Source organism: Dryobates pubescens, chromosome 4, assembly GCF_014839835.1.
Source record: "Dryobates pubescens isolate bDryPub1 chromosome 4, bDryPub1.pri, whole genome shotgun sequence".
Lineage (NCBI taxonomy): Eukaryota > Metazoa > Chordata > Aves > Piciformes > Picidae > Dryobates > Dryobates pubescens.
Window position 1 is genome coordinate 27190878 of NC_071615.1, and position 19732 is coordinate 27210609.

General features: G+C 42.8%; 1 protein-coding gene across 3 annotated transcripts in view; it reads right to left on the minus strand.

Annotated features, from left to right (window-relative positions):
* TPK1 (thiamin pyrophosphokinase 1) overlaps positions 1-19732 on the minus strand; it is a 339092-nt gene that overhangs the window by 125998 nt on the left and 193362 nt on the right. For all 3 annotated transcript variants that reach the window (XM_054160983.1, XM_054160986.1, XM_054160984.1), the window contains one exon: positions 7953-8048. In XM_054160983.1, the coding sequence (XP_054016958.1) occupies positions 7953-8048 (96 nt within the window). The remainder of the gene's footprint in view (positions 1-7952; positions 8049-19732) is intronic.

The following is a 19732-nucleotide window of genomic DNA, read 5'->3' on the forward strand; positions in this document are numbered from 1 at the left end:
GCCTATTAAGGTCCCTCTGGATGGGAGGGGTCACCTGTAGTAATCTCACATTTACTGCTTCAAATATATTTAACTTTTGACTAAGTTGAGAGAACAGTAGCTGCCTTCCTTATTACCTTCCACAGGCTTGTTAATGAGCATATAATTGATCTCTCCCATCCCCTGAACTGTCTAAATAAATGGTATTCTTTCCCCTTGTTCTCCCCCTCCCCAAAGCTTGATATGGACTTTATCTTTTTCAAGCAAACAACCAAAAATCAATGCATCCTGTCTTCCTTTCTTTCAATTCTCCTCCTGGACCATATAGAAGCCCCAGTGGAGTACAGAGGGCTTGCATAAGACAATGTCTCAGCATGTGGTGCACTGTGTTCTCACAGGCACTCCTTTTGCATCATTCTAACACAAAGATATTCAGCGTGTCTTATGTCCATGGCTATAGTGGAAAAGGCAGACAGCGGCTTCCTTCACATGAAATTAAAGTGTTTCTCTTTGGGAACTGGCAAATTTTGATATCCTGTACTACAAGAAAGGAATTTTTCCATACTCTCACAATGGGAAGCCTTAAAATAATTCAACAGTAGGAAAGATGGTTAGATAGTGCACTCCCAGAAGGTGGATTTGGACCATAGGGTCAGAAAAGCCAGCACTCAAAGGTATGTCTGCACACCCTGTAAGAGGGATTTGCTCTTGTTGAAAGGTATTATTAAACTCTATGTTTTAGAAGTGGGAATTAACAGGAAACTCTTTAGATCCATTTGTTTCTGACAGGAAAGGTTTATGAAGAGGATTACTATTAATAACTCATGAAAATCTTTTGATGTAGCACTTGACAGTACAGAAACCTTTTCATTACATATATTTAACTTCTCCTAAAATGTATCTCATTTGCATTTTCTATTCTCCTCCTGTGAGGCATTAAGAAGAAAAACTCAACAGTGCCACCAAAACTGCACAGGTTTATTCTTAGACTTGCCTCCTACATGGAATTTGGAGATAGAGTCACAAACTTCAAGGTCCTTGTAAAAGCTTCTTACTCTAGCTCCATGCCAGCTTTGCTATCTTCCAGACAGTCTCTCCACCTAGTTATGGTATTTAGTTGTTTTCCTGTTCCCAAATGCTGGTAAAGGCCTGTCCTCACTCCTAGGCTTTCCTGTAAAAGTCATTCTTGCTCCTCTTCTGAGTCCCTATGAGTTTTCAGAAATGAAATTACCACCTACCTAACACAAGCAGCAAAATTAGGACTCAGTCAGGAAGTGAAGCTGCTATATTTATTACAAAAATGTCACATCATCAGGAAAAACCTGAACTGACAGAAAAAAATAAATAAATCAAAGCTAAGCCCAGAAGTGCCCAGTACTTGCAATGATTATAATCTTTCTACACAGGGAAATTATTCTCTCTTAAAGTGTTTCACACCAGTACAAGCTAGGGGTTCGCCTGCTGGAAAGCAGTTTCAAGAAGAGGGACCTGGAAGTCCTATTAGACAACCAGTTCATCATGAGCTAGAAGTGTGTTCTTGTGGCCAAGGCAGCCAATGATATCCTGGGTGTGTTAAGAAAAGTGTGGTCAGCACATCAAGGGAGGCTCTCCTCCCCCTCTACTTTGCCCTAAAGAGGGAACATCTGTAGCACTGTGTTCAGTTCTGGGCTCCGCAGTTCAAGAGAGACAGCGAACTACTGAAGGGAGTCCAGGGGAGGCTACCAGGATGCTGAGGGGACTGAAGCATCTCTGAGGAGTAGAGGCTGAAAGACCTGGGGCTCTTTAGCCTGGAGACAAACAGCCTAAGAGGGGATCTTACCAATGATGGTCAATATCTAAAGAGGATGGGGCCAGTCTCTTTTCAGGGGTGCTCTGTGATAGGACAAGCAGCATTGGGTACAAACAAGAATGTAGGAAATTCCACCTAAACATGAGGTGAAGCTTCTTTGCTGTGAGAGTGCCAGAGCACTCTAACAGGCTGCCCAGGGAGGTTGTGGAGTTTTCTTCTGGAGCCTTTCCAAGCCCACCTGAATGTGTTCATGTGCAACCTGATCTCGATGACCCTCCTTGGGGTGGATGATGCCCCAATGTCCCTTCCAGCCCCTATCATTCAGTGATTCTGTGATTTTTCTGATTTCAGTTTTAGAGCATTTTCTGTTTTCCTCCAGGGCTTTTTCCTTTGTGTAAAGAGAAACCAGAGAGTGCTCAATAAGCCATTTGAACACTGCATAGCTGAAGCTGGTACACAAACATCACTTCTTTGTCCTCTCTTCAGCATTTTGGAAACACAGGACTTCACTAACATTATGTTTAGTTGACAGAAAATTAACTGATTTGAAACTTCCCCAGAAAGGGCAAAAAGAGGAATGTTTACATTCCCTTAACAGAAGTACTATCCCTGGCTGCTGACAGCTGAACCTTCAGAGTATAATTTTACAGTGGAAGTACTGCACAGGGTTTCTAGGAAGACTTGGTTTGGATTTTTTTTCATTTGCCCCCCATATTGATACTGATGCTTTTATCAGTTTTAAAGCACTAACATTAAACCACCAAAAGGCATGTAGGTTTCAATAAAATTCATTTTTTTATATCTTCAGCCCATATAACCAAATGAGCTGCTTTAACTTACTTTTTTTAAGCAGAAAAGATAATAAAGTTAAATGAAAAGTCCCAGAGCTTAGTTTTAAGACTAAATGGTATTTTAGATGAAACAGTTAAAGAAAGCAGAGTTTGTAACTCTGAGATAAAAATAATGGCTTAAACCTATCTTTACATTACAAGGATTCCTCTTGGAGCTGGGCAATTTTAAAACATCCACTTCCACTTCTCACTGGCATGAGCTGCTATGAGCTGCCTGTGAGTCCAGCCAGGGATGATGCTATGGAAAGAGCACTTCACAAAAACTAGGAAGGATCATTCCCAACTGCACCACTAACATGTTAGGAGACTGTGGACAAGTTGCCTCTGTACTTCTGCTTTCCTATCTGGATATCTAAGACAGTAATCATAGAATGGTTTTGATTGGGACGGACCTTAAATATGATCTAGTTCCAATCCTCTGAAATGAGCAGGGACACCTTCCACAAGACCAGGCTGCCCAAGGCTTCATCCAACCTGGCCTTGAACACCTTCAGGGAGGAATGTTGTCGTTTGAGTTGGGTGCCCCCCTGGTGCATTCACTTCCTGTGTCCAGAAGTCCAGCCCAGAGGGATGGACACAGGAAATTGTGTATTTCCTACCATAATTCTTTGCACCACTATAAGATCCAGTGCGGAGTCTGGCACTTCCTCTTTCCTTCCCTCTCTGAGACTTGGTAACTGGGGGAGAGATCTCCCGGCCATGGGCCTGATTGGGCCCAAGGCCACAGGGGGATGGGCAGTCTCAGGCCTGGCCAGCTGAGACTAGCCCAGCAGAGGGAGGGGGAAGAAGGAGCCCTGGGGGTTTTGCATGTACCCTCAGGTGGGAATGGGATGCCTCTGGGTTTGCTTTGGGATCTTTCTTTGTCACTGCGCTTTGGGTTTTCTGTAACATTCACTGCTTTCTATTTAAACTTTCATCACTTTTGCAATCCGTTTGCCTGAGTCGTTATTTCTGCCTGTGGTGGGGAGGGGATCTGCCCTAACCCATTACAAGGAAGCATCCACAACCTCCCTGGGTAACCTGTTCCAGCATCTCACCCCCCTTAATGTAAAGAATTTCTTTCTAATATCTAGTCTGAATCTACCCTCCTCAAGCTTATTATGTTCACTCTTAAGGCCAGGTTTGTGGATCTCTAAATAAGATCTATTGTAAGCATGCCTATCATTTTGCTAGTCCAGCTGGTTTCTTGAAATAGCTTCTGTTCCATGAGAGACAATTAAGAACAGAAAGTAGCACTAGACAGAAATTACTGTAAATAAGTTGACTTGAAGGTCTTGTAATGAAGAAAGGAAAGCACTCACAGGACCACAGAATGGTTAAAACAGTGATTAGCACAGCGAACAAAATGTGCACACCTCAGCAGTCAAGAGACCATAAACAACGTAAACAAAACTCCGGGCACAAATAAAGACAGAATAAGAGATGAAAAAAGCATTGCACAGGGGCACAGAGGTATGATGCCAGACAATCTGTGTGTTTACATACATACATGGATGTGCATACATACAGTCATGCAGAAAAAGAGAAGGAGAAATATCTAACAGCCTTTAGGTTGGAAAGAAACTTCAGGAGTCAGATTCTGTTGGTGGCACTTCGCTGCTTCACCCATCCAATATGAATTAGGGCTGCAGAGAGGGAAAATTAAGACTGATTCTAGCTTGCATATAGAAAGGGTACTGCTTGTTCTAACAGTCACTGCAGTATGTAATTATAAATACATATAATTAGGTGACTTAGATATCACAAAATTACCCCAGTGCTGCTTTCTGCATGCCTTGGCTATGCAACCAAAATATGCAATGCAAACCTGAAATGAATGACCCTGAGGATTCAGAAACTAAGAGTTTTCACTTGAGACATGAAGAAGATGCAGTTATGAATTTAGCTAATTATTCTAGAAGGAAGAATTACTTCCTTGATATTTATGTCAAAGACTTCAAGAACGAACAAGGTGTTTTTTCTTTCAGACTTGTGTTGCTGTTGACCTTCAACTCCAGTTGCATCTTTACTTGTGGTAAAGGCACTTCTGAGGTCTCCTCTCAAACTGAATTCTCCAATAACCAGTAAAATCTAAACTAACTTTGGAGCTTTCTCTCCACTGCGGGCACTGAGTGCACATCTCAACTTCATTGCAACTCAGATGACCTCCAAGAAAGCTGTTTGAAATTATTATCTTTCAGTACTCTGTTCAAAAGATATTTGGGCAAGCAGGAAGGAAGAGAAGGAGGATGGAGGTGCAGAAAACATGGAATCTACACATACTCAGTTCGTTTGGAACAAAATAGTCCTCATATGTTCCTGTGAGCTCTAAAGCCTCCTTGACATAAAACTTCTGTAAAAGTGGCTGACATATCAGAGCAGAAATTTGATCCATTTAGTATAGCAGATAAACAACTCATTCTCTAACCAATGGAGGAATATCTGTTTCAAACACCCCAGCTGCTCACAGCTATATTTCACCCAGAAACGCTGTGTTCACAGGACTGTGTGTCCATGGCATATTCTGAATGTAATTAATTTCCTAGCTTAACATATTGCTACCCAGAAAGAGCAGCAAACACAGCATGACTGTGGAAGCCTTTTTTATTTATTCTTTTTTAAGGTACTAAAGAGATACTTTCCTGATACACTAACTTCAGCTACAAATCATAAGGAACATATTTAGTGTCTATTTGTCATAGCTCCCTTTGAGAAGTGCTCTGGATGAGCCAGACAGGGTGGGCAAAAATCAAAGCTGGGGACATACATGTTTTTCCTGGAATCAGGAAGACATATCACACCTTATTAAGACACTCACTTGAAAACAAAGCTTTTATGTTTTTGCTTGTTTCTTTGTTTCCAAAAGGTTCAAAAAACCCACCCTGGACTTTCCTTTCTTCTCAGCTGCATGTACTTCCCAGCTGACCACCAAATTCAACGGCAGCTTTCTTCTCTGCAGGAAGTTTGCAGATGGATGGTTTGAACAGTCTGTTTTCGTACCACACAAATTTTTTTTCTATGCCAGAATTTTACCCATATAGATGTCTAAATTAAGTGTCAATTTGGGTACTTAAAGAAGCTAGAGTTTCAAATGAACCAAGTGGCTGCATCACTGAAGCCAGGACATGTTGCACATGCTCAGAATCTCTGCGTTACTGGGGGACCAGGCACTCATCTAAGCACTGCATTATCAGGGCATTCAGAAGAATCACCAAGCCTCCTACTAATCAGTTCACTGATTCCTAGAATGGTTTGGGTTGGAAAGGACCTTAAAGATCAAGTTCCAACCCCATGCTTCTGAATAAAGGGCAAACTGGAACTCAAACTAGTAAGTTATACAGCTGTGATATAGTTTTGGGTTCTGTTTGCTGAATTTTCATGTATTATTTGTCTAAATTAAATCAGTGGCTTCTTGAAAATCCCTAGTCAGAAAAGGAAGAAGAGCAAAAAAAAGTAAAGTAAGCTTCAGCTGATGGCATCTTACTGTGTTTATGGAACAGATGCTGCAAGCAAGAAGGAGCTAGGATTTAATGAACATGGTACTTAGTTTTAGAAAACACATCTGTGTTACTTCTTGCACCTCTGACAAAGTCAGGTTGTATTTAAAGCACATCTTACATGTAACAGCAAAAAATATAACTGAATTGAAGCTTTCAGTCTAGCATATTAGCATGAACTATGCACAACTACTGCCTTGTCCTTTACAAAACAGCATCCAGGATTACAAGACTGTACCCTTTAGCCAACTTAATAAGGGGATCAAAGAATTAGAAGTTTTACAAATAGGCTACTTACAGTTGAAACACATCTGTAACTGTCATGTTCCCTTGCTCTTATTTTAACCACACATTGATTATTCATTATACAACCTCTTGTCATAGCTTTTTAAAAAAAAGAAAATAAAATCCCTTTATAGCAATATCTGGGATTTGAGAATGAACTAAATCCAGGAAACACTCAAGTTCTCCTCCATTCTAAGGGCAGTTCTGTTAAGAGGGAAGCACCTTGCTCGCCAAAGGCAAAACAGATCCCAGGCGTAGGTGGCTCATCTGTTCCGACAGCATTCATTATTATTCCTGTCCTAGATGGCAAGACACCCTTCTGTGCTCTTGTGATGATAAATTACAGAGGGGAAAAAATAAACTATCATATGAAGACTTTCCTGGCTCACAGCAAGAGAGATAAGAGAAATACATGGAGAAAGAGCCCTCCCCATCTCTGTCCATACTGATGGATAAAAAAGCCCTGATGAACAGCAGTATGTACTGAGGGTGGCAAGAAGAGATGCGATTGCAGACAGGCACTGGGTGACAGCACTCTGAAATGTCCCATGGACATCCATTTCACTTAGAAGATCAAGACATTTAAAAATAGCTCAAGCAAAAATTGGTTAATTATCTATCAGTCTGGAGGGAGAAGAGAAGAAAGAGGGAGTGGCATTGGGGCTTCCATCTCTTGCTGCTTTGTTGGACTTTGATGTCAGGAAGTCAGGCAACTTTCCCATCCTACTACAATGAAAATGGGAAAGAAGGAGGTGTTCACATCTTATTTTCATTCTCTGATGTGACTCTTGCCCTGCTGCTTCCTCTCCGTTTCTTTCACCCACAGGTACAGAGTGGAAGAGGTTGCTCAGCCCTTAGGAATGACTGCTCCATGGGGAGGAGAGGGCAGCAAGCCCAAGAGCACACCTGCCATGGACTCATCATGTTGGAAATTCCCAAGGATTATTAACTTCACATCTCAGATGAAAGAAGTGGGTCTCTGAAACCAAGCTGTGAATGGGGAGGGGGCACATTGCTGCCTCTGCCATTCCAAGGAAATGAGCAGCTGACAACTCCATATGGTTCCTTTTAAGTGTAGTGCACTGCTTGCTGTGCAAAGGTTCCCTTTGATTCCAGAGGAACCTTTAGCAGAAGGAGGTATTGCTTACCATATGCAATGTTGGCAGGATAAGATTCCCCCTCCCATCTCACCTTTGGGAGGGGAGAAGAAGGAGATGAACATCAAGGCTCAGTGTGCCAAGACATGAAAATATACTTACATGCCACAGTGACACCCTTGCTTTGAACACCAGCCACAACAGCTCTTCTGTACTTTGGGTAGTTCATTAACACAAATCAATACAAGCTGCCTTTTAAGAAAGCCAGAGCTTGTTCATTGACACACTGTGCAATTCCTTTTCAGCAGAAGCATCAATGCTTAAGAGGTGTGCTGTAAATTATGGTAAACCCCCAGAATGACAAGGCTACAGCAAATAGTGTAGCATTTTAGTGCAAGCTCAAAGCATCAACCTTAATACACTACAAAGAAGAGTAATTTGTAAGAATTAGAGACAAAAGGTGTGTCACATTTACCTGCAGGCCATTCTTCTCTATCTTCTTCTGGAGTATCTGAAGGCACTTGGTGAAATCTGTGAGGTCCTGATCCATGGTCTCAATCAACTCACATCCCTAGTGAAGAGGTAGCAAAAGAGAAAGAAAAGAAAAGAAAAGAAAAAACACAAAAAACCTACTGTCAGTCATCATTCAGTTTCCAGATCTAATGCTGTCTGGGGTGAAATTAACTGCAGTCAGCTCTGAAAGTCTCTGCATAGAGATGCAGAACTAAGTAAAAGATTATTACCCTGACAGAGCCCAAAGACCATGGTTCCCAGTTGACCAAATTATCATGAAACAGTAGTTTGATAGGCAGAGGAATAGATATTCAAAACCCACCAAGTACATTCATGAGTTTGGATAAGCTTGTTCTGTTGGAAGCACAAGAGCCAGTGTAGTGAGCCTTCAGTGACTAGAAACTTTCAGCATCAGGTTCCTCCCTGGTGCTACAGTTAGTAGAATCACAGAATTATTTCAGTTGGAAAAGACCTTTAAGGTTATTGACCCCAACCATTTTCTAACTTTGCCAGGCCTAGTGGTAAATCATGTCCCTCAGCACCACATCTCTGCCTCTTTGAAACACCTCCAGGGATGGGGATTCAACCACCTCCCCGGGGAACCTTTTCCAGCCTTTGAGAACCCCTTCAGTGAAAACATTTCTTCTCATGTGCAACCTAAACCTCCCCTGGTGTAACTTCAGGCCATTTCCTCTTGTCCTATGACTTGTTACTAGGGACTGGAGTCCAATCCCCACCTGGCTTCAACCTTCTTTCAGGGAGCTGTAGAGAGCAGTGAGGTCTCCCCTCAGCCTCCTCTTCTCCAGACCCCAGTTCCCTCAGCCACTCCTCACTTCCCTGGTCCTATTGGTCATACTACTGCTGATCCAGGCTAGGATCCTGATAACCTGATTGGACACCTGGGCACACTACTGGCTCATGTTCAGCCAGCTGTCCATCAACATCTGCTGGACAGCTTTCCAGACTCTCTGTCCTATGTCTGGAGTGTTCATGGGGCTGTTGAGATCCCCGTGCAGGACTCAGCACTTGGTCTTATTGAATCTCATATGCTCAGTCTTGGCCCATCAATGCAGCCTGTTCAGGTCCCTCTGTAGAACCTTCCTATCCTCAAGGAAATCAACACTTACTCCTAGTTCAGTGTCACCTGCAGAGTTGCTGGGGGTGCACTTAATCCCCTTGGCCAAATCATTGATCAAGATATGGATGAAGGCATGTTAAAGTAGAGAAGACTAGGAGTTCAGATTTCTTAATTGAGAGTTAAAGCAATTCTCAAGCCTGTGTTAAAATGATGGGTAAGGTAACATGGAGAATATCTGCCACACAAAGTCACTATTGAAAGAGGTTTCAAGGATATAAAACATCCAATACAGCATCATAAATTAAAATAAGAGCCATATATGCTGGATTTAGAGGTTCCCCCTCCTACCGCACCAAAGTCCCTTTAAAAGCCTCCCAGCTTTGTCTTTACCTGACAGATTTTGTTTCTGTCAATATCAACTGATAAGAGAAAATCATGCAGACTACAGGATCTGTGTGTCTCCTGTGTGGACAAAGTAAACTTACAGAATCATAGAATCAGCGAGGTTGGAAAAGACCTCAAAGATCATCAAGTCCAACCTGTCACCCAAGACCTCATGACCAACTAAACCATGGCACCAAGTGCCACGTCCAGTCCCCTCTTGAACACCTGCAGGGACAGCGACTCCACCACATCCCCAGGCAGCACATTCCAATGGCTAACAACTCTCTCAGTGAAGAACTTTCTCCTCACCTCAAGCCTAAACCTCCCCTGGCACAGCTTGAGACTGTGTCCTCTTGTTCTGATGCTGGTTGCCTGAGAGAAGAGACCAACCGCCTCCTGGCTACAACCTCCCTTCATGTAGTTGTAGACAGCAATAAGGTCCCTCCTGAGCCTCCTCTTCTCCAGGCTAAACAATCCCAGCTCCCTTAGCCTCTCCTTGTAGGGCTTGTGCTCAAGGCCTCTCCCCAGCCTTGTTGACCTTCTCGGACATGTTCAAGAGTCTCAATGTCCTTCTTAAATTGAAGGGTCCAGAACTGGACAAAGTACTGAAGGTGTGGCCTAACCAGTGCTGAGTACACTTGTTTATTGTATCAGAAAAACTCTGACAACCCAAAATGTGGTAAAAATAAAATTATAGAAGTGGAAATTCCCCAGATCTGTCTGTGGATGGAGTTTACTCCATCTTATACAACAAAGAACCCTCCAAGAGAAACACAAAAACTGCCACTGAAATGATTCCCCACACAGCCAGAATTCATCTAAAAACTAAACAAAACCGTCATGCAGTAGGGGATTTGAATGAAGTGGGAAGCAAACCTAGCATATGTTTACCTCCATCTTCACCAGCATGTGCTTCAGCCACACTGCCCAAATCACAGAAGGCAAAAGCAGGGAGTGGGAGAATGAAGAATTGCCTGTAGAACATCAGGCTTGAGACCATCTAAGGACCCTGAAGCTGCACAAGCCCCTGAGATCTGATGTACCTGTCACTTGTGAGGGAACTAGCAGATGAAGCTCTAAGCTAGAAGTAATATTGCTTCCACCACAGAGAGTCTAGGGAAAATGCAGGTGAAGCCTGGACTCAGTGCTAAGATAAGTGAAAAGCTGCCACGTCTCTGCTCTTTACCAGGAAAGGCTGAACCATTAAACTATCAGGGGAAGAAGGGACACAAGCCATCTAGAATCTTAATGAATGCATGAGCCATGCAGCACCAGCCTGAGACTCCAAGAGAGCCCAAGAATGGCATGGGGATGTTCAGGTCCACCCAGAAAGCTCATAGGTGGATCTGAAAAGTACTGAAAGGAATCTGTTAATCAAAGCCACTCTAAATGAAAAGATGTCCCATTCACTAGGAATGGGGAACTCTCAGACAGCCTTGTTATCAGCATTGATAGTGGCAAGAAAGACCAAGCTGTGAGAAACTGTGAGCAGAGAGAACCTCCTCAGTCTTTCACAATCAGCCTTTGAATGGCACAAGAACGTGACAGATGAAGACTAAATCAATGGCAGGGACAGCTACTGCTTGAGCATAGGAGAAGAGACAGAATCTGAGTTACCAGCTCTTAAATTAGCAGCAGAGAAGGAAGGTCTTTTATCTTTTGCCAGGGCCATTCCTTGGCTTCCCAGCACTGGCAGAAATAAGTGGTTTATAGGTATTGATTTATAAATAAAAGATTTGACCCCAACTCTCCCCCAGCACTTTGAATTTCTCCTTCCTGCAGGCACTAACAAGCCTGATCTCCTCCTTGGACAGTCAGGTTTTGGCAGCAGCAGGTAGGCTGCAATTCTGCTTTCTACCCAGGGAAGACCAAATTGTCTGGGTTTTTTTAAGTGATGATCACTCGAGTCTATCTTTTGAAGCCTGTGCCTGGCTGTGCTCTCAGAGTGTACTGGTGACATCCAGTTCAGGCTTTTAACAATCCCTCTGGCACTGAGGCCCAGTTTTGAGTGGGCAAGCAAGAAACTTACAGAGTTCAACGGGGAAAAAATGTAGGGTCTTGCACCTGGGAACATATAACCCAGGAGTGCAGCTCAGCCTGGGATCCACCAGGCTAGAGAGCAGCCCTGTGGAAAGGGACTGGGGTTTCTGGTGAATAACAGGCTCAGCATGAGTGAACAGTGTGCCACAGTGTCAAAGGAATCCAACAGGGTTGCATCAACAAGGGCATCACCAGCAGAGAGAGATAAAGAAGTTATTGTCCCACTTTACTCAGCACTGGTCACACCACACCTGGAGCACTGTGAGCAGTTTTGATCCTTGCTATACAAAAATAAAGAAATAAGTAAATTTAGACAGGCTGGAAAGAGTCCAGAGAAGGGCCACAAGAATGATCAGAAGACTGGGAAATCTTATGAGGAAAGGCTAAGATAGGTGGGGTTGGTCAGCTTTGAGAAGGCTTGGGGGAGACCTTATTACTACATAACAGTACCTAAAGAGTGGCTATGGAGAGGATGGAGATTCCCCTTTTACAAGTAGTCCCATGGAAAAGACAAGGGGTAATGGGTACAGGTTACTGCTGGGCTGAATGGACTCCAGAAGAAAATGTCTTCCCAAGAGGTCAGACAAAGGATCCCTGAGGGAAGGGGTCAGTTTTAAGACTCAGCTTGACAGGGTGCTGGGCCATCTCATTTCAACTAGACTACCACCTAGAAAGCTTGGACCTGATGATCCTTGGGGGGTCTCTTCCAACCTGGTGTTCTGTGATTCTGTGAATGCATTAAAAGCAGGTGACTGTACCTGTGATAAGGATACACAGAGGGCCCTGCAGCAGCAGCTGAAACCAAAACCTGGCTTAACAGTGGTATCCTGAAATCCACTGTCTGCACCTTTGACACTACACAAGTACTGCTGCAGCTCATACTGGAAAAGATGCCACCAATAAAGCCACCACTTCCTTCAGATTAAACTGATTTCTCATTCTCTTTCAATGTCAAGCAAATCACCAGTTCTGGAATTGGCAGAGATTTTCCCAACAGCTCCTTTTGTTACAATGGCAAAGAGGCCATCATGCTCAGACTGTCCTGGGGAAGAGGACAGGCAGCAGCACTCACATCTCCCTGCATCCTCTTTACAGCCTCTCTGAAATTAATGTCTGTGCAGCTCATGTTCACCCATGATAAGTGAGCTTTATATAAATCTGCTCCTCCTGACATATCAAATACCATTATATTATACCACAGAACTGGATGACAATTCCCATGCAGTTGATGTCAACCTTGACCATATTATCCCCAGATGACAAAGATCTTCAGGACAGAGCTTTCTGATGCAGCTAGAGTTTAATGACAGGGCAGTACAACAACCACGAGACAGGCAATAACACTTGTAGCTTTATAGATACCTGCTCAACCTAATAACATTAACCTTTGGCTAGCAAGTTAAAAAGCCAAGCAAATTTAACATTAGGAAAGGTTAGAAAAATCAATATCACACACAGCAGGAAAGAAAACAATAGATGGCATCTGATGACGATATAACTTTGCTGAATGATAGGATGAGACACACGGAATGAGGCTGTGGCTGTTCTGTCTTATTATAGCAGTGATGGGAGGCATATTGCTAAAGGAGCAGGAGTGTGCCAGACACACATAATAAGATTATTGAACCCTATATTTCAGGCAGGCACTGAAATGTCAATGCCTACATCTCAGCGTTTCTCCTGATTTTAGAAATTCTGTGCATCACAGCATGTTGTGTGTTTGAAGAAAGCAGTGGGTAGGTGTCCATTCCCCCATGGCCTTATTAATACCTTATTAAAAAGAAGTCATGTTTGTCCTTTCTCTGATCTTCCTGAGCATAGGAATATAATAAGGACAAAATACATAAATACCCTAATTTGTACTCTATCACCAAGACCCTCCTAGGGCGAGCCACTTGAGTTTATCTTTGAAGCCTGTGTCTGGCTGTGCTCCAGTAATGTCCAGTTCAGTCTTTTAACAATTCCTGTTGTACTGAAGCTCAATTTTGAGTTATCAATCTCAATAGTGATGCACTTCGGTATAGTGTTAGTGGCAGACACAGGAAAGCTGTATCTCCTCAAGCTAAAAGATGAGAAAGAAGACAGCTCAGAGCTTCTAAAACCCACAGACAACTAAAATGTAAGGAATCTCTATAAATGAAATGGTATTTCTAAATACTCTCCTTCTTTAAACCTCACCTGCCATCTCACCTGCCCAAACAGCAATGCACCCAGTTGATTCCAATACCTCACAGACCAACTGAGTAGCAGCTATAGATTCACAGAACTACTTCAGCTGGCAGGGACTTTTCAAAGTCATCTGGTCCAACTTCTCACTCAGAGTAGGTTAGATTTGCTCAGGTTGCTCATGGCCATTTCCAGGATTCTGGAGATTCTGCAACTCTTCTTGGGTAACCTCTTCCTGTGCTTGACCATTCTTACAGTGAATCTTTTTTTCTCAGTATTAGACTGGGATCTCCTCTGTTGCAAATTGTGGTGTTACTTCTTTTCCTGTCCTTGCTTACCTCAAAGAAGAGTTTGGTTCTATCTCCTATTAGGAAGCTGAAAACACCTTTTTATCTGTAGGCTGAACAAGCCACTTCCCCTCAGTCTTTTCTCACACATCACATACTCTAGACTTCCCCAGCATACATTTCCCTTACCTGCACTATATTTGCATGCAATGTTTCCACCTCAGAGCCCCCAAAGAGGTCAATTAGCAGCAAAGAGTTAGAGGGTTCCTAGTTCTCCCTGTATATTTCTAGTGCCAGGGAATTTGAGTCATTTCATCCCTCTGGTTTCCTCTTCTCCTTCTGCCCACTCAGAGAATAGCCCCAGATCTTCAGTCTTCATATGCATGCTGCAGTGTTTACAGCTGATGCAAAACAACTGTCCCAGAATGAAAACTAAGTCTAGCATGAGATGAAGATGAAGCAGGCTAGAATGTCACAGGAGGTTTCTGAAAACAATTACAGAGACTAGATTGGAGAAAAACAGACACAAGAAGAACATGCAGCCTGAGCTACTGATAGGCATAAAAGCTGCAGAGATTTCCTACAGGCTGTAGGTTACTGGAGGCTGATGTAGTAAGATGGCACCAAATCCACAGAATTGGCTTATCTCTGTCAATTACAAACCAGCAGGAAATTAGTGAATTGAATCCTTTTGCATTTTGGGAGTAGGATGCAAGTATGGAAGGCAAAAAGCACTTACGTTCAGTGATTTCTTTGGGGAGTTTCAAACACTGCTGAACAAGTATTGAACAGCTTCTCTTTTGATCAGCTTAATTGTATGAATTGCCTTTTGATTTTTGTAGTAGGGAACAAAACAAATACGTGTATTTGGTGAAAAATATTTTGGGTACTTAAATAGCCAAACCTACATAATTTAGTGAAATGCATTTTCTTTCAGCATTTGGACTCAAATTTAGCTGACTGTTTGGCACCAGTGCATAGCTAATACTGTCCAGATTGCTTGGACGTCGGTTCTGGGGTGGATGATGTTTTGACTCATCCAATTGCACATTAAGTGGTGCTGCCATTCGGATTAACTAAGAGAATTTATTAATCATGTTGAAGTATATGCACTGGGAGCCAAATAACTGAAACACACACTCAAATGAAAGGCCCATTACTGAAAAAACAAACCAAGAATGTCCAGCTTTGACCATCTCTTCTAACCTTATATATCATCCCTTGATTTATTCAACAAGTACAATCTGGTGGCATGAAAGAAACCCAGCGAATATAAACAAACATATGCATGGCTCCACAAACCCAAACCTACATGAACTTGTCAAACCTGACAAGCAAATAAAAAATTAAAAAATCAAAGAAAGAAGAGCTCTGTAGTTGAAACTTTGACTGCAACAGCTGCAGCCTCTCCTCCCTTCCCCTCTTCCTATTTTGATATGGTCTTTGTTGAAGTAAATAAAATGTTTCCTGGTTTTGTTTTTAATGAGGCAGCATGTGGCTTCTGGTGGAGGATAGCTTTTTAATATCACACAATTGATGTTGAGATAGCAGCAATGAAATAGTTCTTCTGCATTAATTGGGTTGCTCCCTTTCAAGAGAAAAGCTTATTGTTCATGAAATCACAGCAATTACTTAAAATGGACAAAAATATGTCTGTTGAGTTGGTATTTGACCAATATCAGGGAAAGCCATAATGCCTTCTTTGCCTCTTACAACAAACTGAAGAGCATAAACCCAAAGGTTTCTAAATGATATAACAGCTTAAGTTGGAAGAGACATTAGAAATCGTCTACTCCAATCCTCTCTGCTACCATCCACTCCATCTCTGCCGTGGGCAGAGATGCCTTGCAACTAGACTTGGTTGCCCAAGGCCTCATTCAGCCTGGCCTTGAACACCTCAAGAGGGCATCCATAACCTCTCTGAACAACCTATTTCAGAGTCTCAGACATACTGAAGAACTTCTTCCTAAAATACAATTTAAACCTACTCTCCCTCAGCTTAAAACCATTGCCCCAAGGCCTGTGACGAGACATGCTTACGAAAAGTCCTTCTCCAGCCTCCCTGTAGGTTGTCTTCGGGTACTGGAAGGCAGCTATAAGGTCCCCCTGAAGTCTTCTCTTCTCCAAGCTGAACGACCCCATAGCAGAGGTGCCCTAGCCCTTGGAACATCCTTGTGGCCCTCCTCTGGACTCACTCCAACAGCCCTGTGTCCTTATGACAGAGACACCAGAACTGGACTCATGGTGGGGTCTCACAAGAGCAGAGTAAAGGGGCAGAATCACCTCTCTTTACCTGCTGGCCATACTCCTCTTGATGCAGCCCTGGACACGATTTGCTGTCTGGGCTGCATGAGTGCTCTGCCAGCTCATGTTGAGCTTCTCTTCAATCAATACTTCCAAGTCTTTTTCTTCAGGGCTACTCTCAACCCACCCTGAACCCACCCTGTATTTATGCCTGAGGTTGGCCTGATCCAGGTGCAGGACCTAGCACTCTGACTTGTTGAACCTCATGCAATTAGCACTGGCCCACTTCTCAGGCCTGTCACAATCCTTCTGGATGGCATCACTTCCATCAAATGAGTCTACTGTATCACATCAGCAGACTTGTTGAGGGTGCACTTAGTGCCACTGTCCATGCTGCAGACAAAGATGTTAAACAACACTGGACCCAAAACAGACCCCCAAGAAACTCCCCTTGTCAAACCCAAGCAAAAAAACCCTCACAAAACACCAACCTACCACCAACCAAGCAACACAGTCAACATTCCATTTGCTGGATCAGTTCCCAGGATTTATCTGTACTGCAGCAAATTGTTATGATTTATTAAGCTTGGTGAATGAAAGCAAACATCTCCAATCCTCACCCAGAGGTCAGAAAGCACAATAAAATACACTTCATTGCAGCACTTCTATCAGAAGACATCTTTTAAAATTTTTCAGTAACCAGGAGGAAAGGAAAGAGTGTTGCATGAGGCAGGTCTGCTGGGAGCTGCAGTCTCACATATGCAACCCATATCTCTCCATACCCACTTCTGGCATTTAAACAGCAGACCTACATTTGTACATCCCAGCACAACCCAGACATGTTATTTTTCCAAGCTGATGATTAAAACTGAGCACAGCACAGCAGTGACAGCCACCTGCTATTTCTGGATCTTCTCTAATATTTCCCTTATGTGCCCTTCCTTGTCTGAAAAACAAAGGTCCAGAGGGAGGAGTTTTAATTGATGGTCAGGCTCCTTCTGTACTCAGTACTATGAAAAGCTTTTGTCTACCAAGTTGATGATGCCCTTTGGATCCTAACCTATTGATAGGACTGATTACAGTACCTTGCTTTTCTTGGAAAGTGACTTGGAAACAGGAATTGCTCCTCTAGCTGTGTGCATTTATGTATGAAGATATGAGGCAGCTTGCACAAGGGTAATCAGTGCTGGAGCTGCACCAGCCTCTGACAGAAGGGAAGCACATGCCGTTGAGGGCAGACAGCATTGGCTGCTATCCAGTTGTGACAATGAGAGTCTTTTGTTGACTTGGGTGCACTTTGATCCAAGACTAAGAACTGTATCATTTCTAAAGTGCTGTAACTGCACTTAAACACATGTTGAAACTACCTAAGGCACTCGCATCAATGACAACGCAATTAAGAGTCAAGCAATCTCCTGAAATACAGCAGGAAAAAGAAAGGCTGCCCCATCCACAACTCCTGTGCCCCACAAAACTGAAGAAATTGGGCATGCAGTGTTACTTGCAATTCAACCATCTGAGAGAGCTTTCAGAGAATCATAGCATAATTTTCGTTGGAAAAGACATTTAAGATGATCAAGTCCAAACATTCCCTAACTCTGCCAAGTCTGTTGCTAAACCATGTCCCTCGGCACTGCATCTCTGCCTCTCTGAAACACCTCCAGGGATGGGGATTCAATAACCTCCCTGGGGAGCCTGTTCCAATGTTGTGAGGTGGGAGGAAACGAGAGGCTATCTGCATTTCACATCCCACCACACTTTATGCACAGTAACCAGATGGGCTTTTGCTTTGGTTTTTGTGTCATTGCTTTGTTGGTTTTGGGCTTCGGGGATTTTTTGTCTTTTTAATTTAAAAGGGCTTCATATTACAGATTTTGCTTTTAATCACACAGGATGGCAGACATGCTGAGAAAGTAAAGCTAATAAGCCAGCATTGTTTGAATCTACTTCAGTTTCCAGATTGATTGCCAATTCTCAAGATTCATCTCAAGGTAAGAAAAAAAGGAGGAAACAGCAAGGTTTGTTACTGGAGTGTTTTCAAGGATTTGGGCTGGCAAATTATAACCATCCTAAACGTTATCTTAATATGATCCTTTTGCCAGTAACTTAGAGACATAAGAACACTGTGACTGTGAAAAGCAAAAGCCTAGAAAACAGGAAAACAGATGTTAGCCTGGATAACATAAAATTTCCTGCAAGGCATTTCTTATAATTAAGCTTATTTAAATATATATGACCAGTACAGCTAGTCTCTCTCTCTTGCTTTCAAACAGATTTAATGCAGGAGATTTTTTTTTTCCTTAGCTAGCAACTACCAGTAGGTCTTTAGTTTTAGAAATAAGCAATTGATCTGAAAAGAATTTGGGTTGTTAGAGTGGAGGCACATCTCAGATGTTGATCAATGGACAGAATTAATTTAGCCCAGACCCCCACCCCCCAAAAAAACCACCCCAACCACCCAACAACACAAAACAACCCCAAAAAAAACCCACATCCCCTTCAAATAAAAAAACAAAACCAAAAACAAACAAAAAATCACAACAAAAAAACACCAAAAAATACACCAAACCCCCCAACCCAAACCAAATCAAACAACATAGAAAAGGACATGAAGATTTTGATTACCAGAGGTAGCAAACTGAAAAGAGAAATGATCTACTGCAGACAAAACTCCCAGATCTGTGCCATGAATATAATCCAGTAGCTCAGGTTTCCTTTTTGGAACTGTGGTACTAATGAAAATAACGAGATTGGTCCCAAGACTGGTCCTTCAGGAAAGTCACTCATTATTTCTTACTGCTTGTTAGTATTCTTGTGAACAGCTGGTTGCCTGTAAACTGTGTATTAAGTTCTAACTTGGCTAAGCATGTGGCTAGATAATACTCTTCTTTTTTATTTTCTTTTTCCTTGTTATTGTTTTGTGTGACAGTTTCTAAAACCTCAGCCTAAGAGCTGTATGCCACAAGAATAGAAAAAACTTTCTGTAGGAAGAGTTTATTCATTGTCTAGAATACTCCCATCATTCCAGTATCACTTCACAGAATCACAGAATGCATCAGGTTGGAAGGGACCCTCAAAAGGTCATCTAGTCCAGCCCCCTCCAGTCAGCAGGGACATCTCCTATTAGATCAGGTTGCCCTAGCAAGTTTGACCTTGAATATCTCCAGGGATGGGGCCTCAACCACTTCCCTGGGCATCCTGTTCCACTATTTTACCATTCTCAATGTAAAGAACTTTCTCCTTACATCCAATCTGAATATACCTTACTCCAGTTTCAAATCATTTCCCCTTCTCCTGTCACTACAAGCCCTTCTAAACAGTCCCTCCTCAGCCTTCCTGTAAGTCCCCTTCAGATATTGAATTGCAGCTATAAGGTCTCCCTGCAGCCTTCTCTTCTCCAGGCTGAACAGCCCCAACTCTATCAGGCCATAGGAGAGGTGCTCCAGCCCTCTGATCACTTTGTATCCCTCCTCTGGACCTGCTCCAGTATGTCCATGTGCTTCTTGTGTTGGGGCTTCCAGAGCTGGACACTACTGCAGGTAA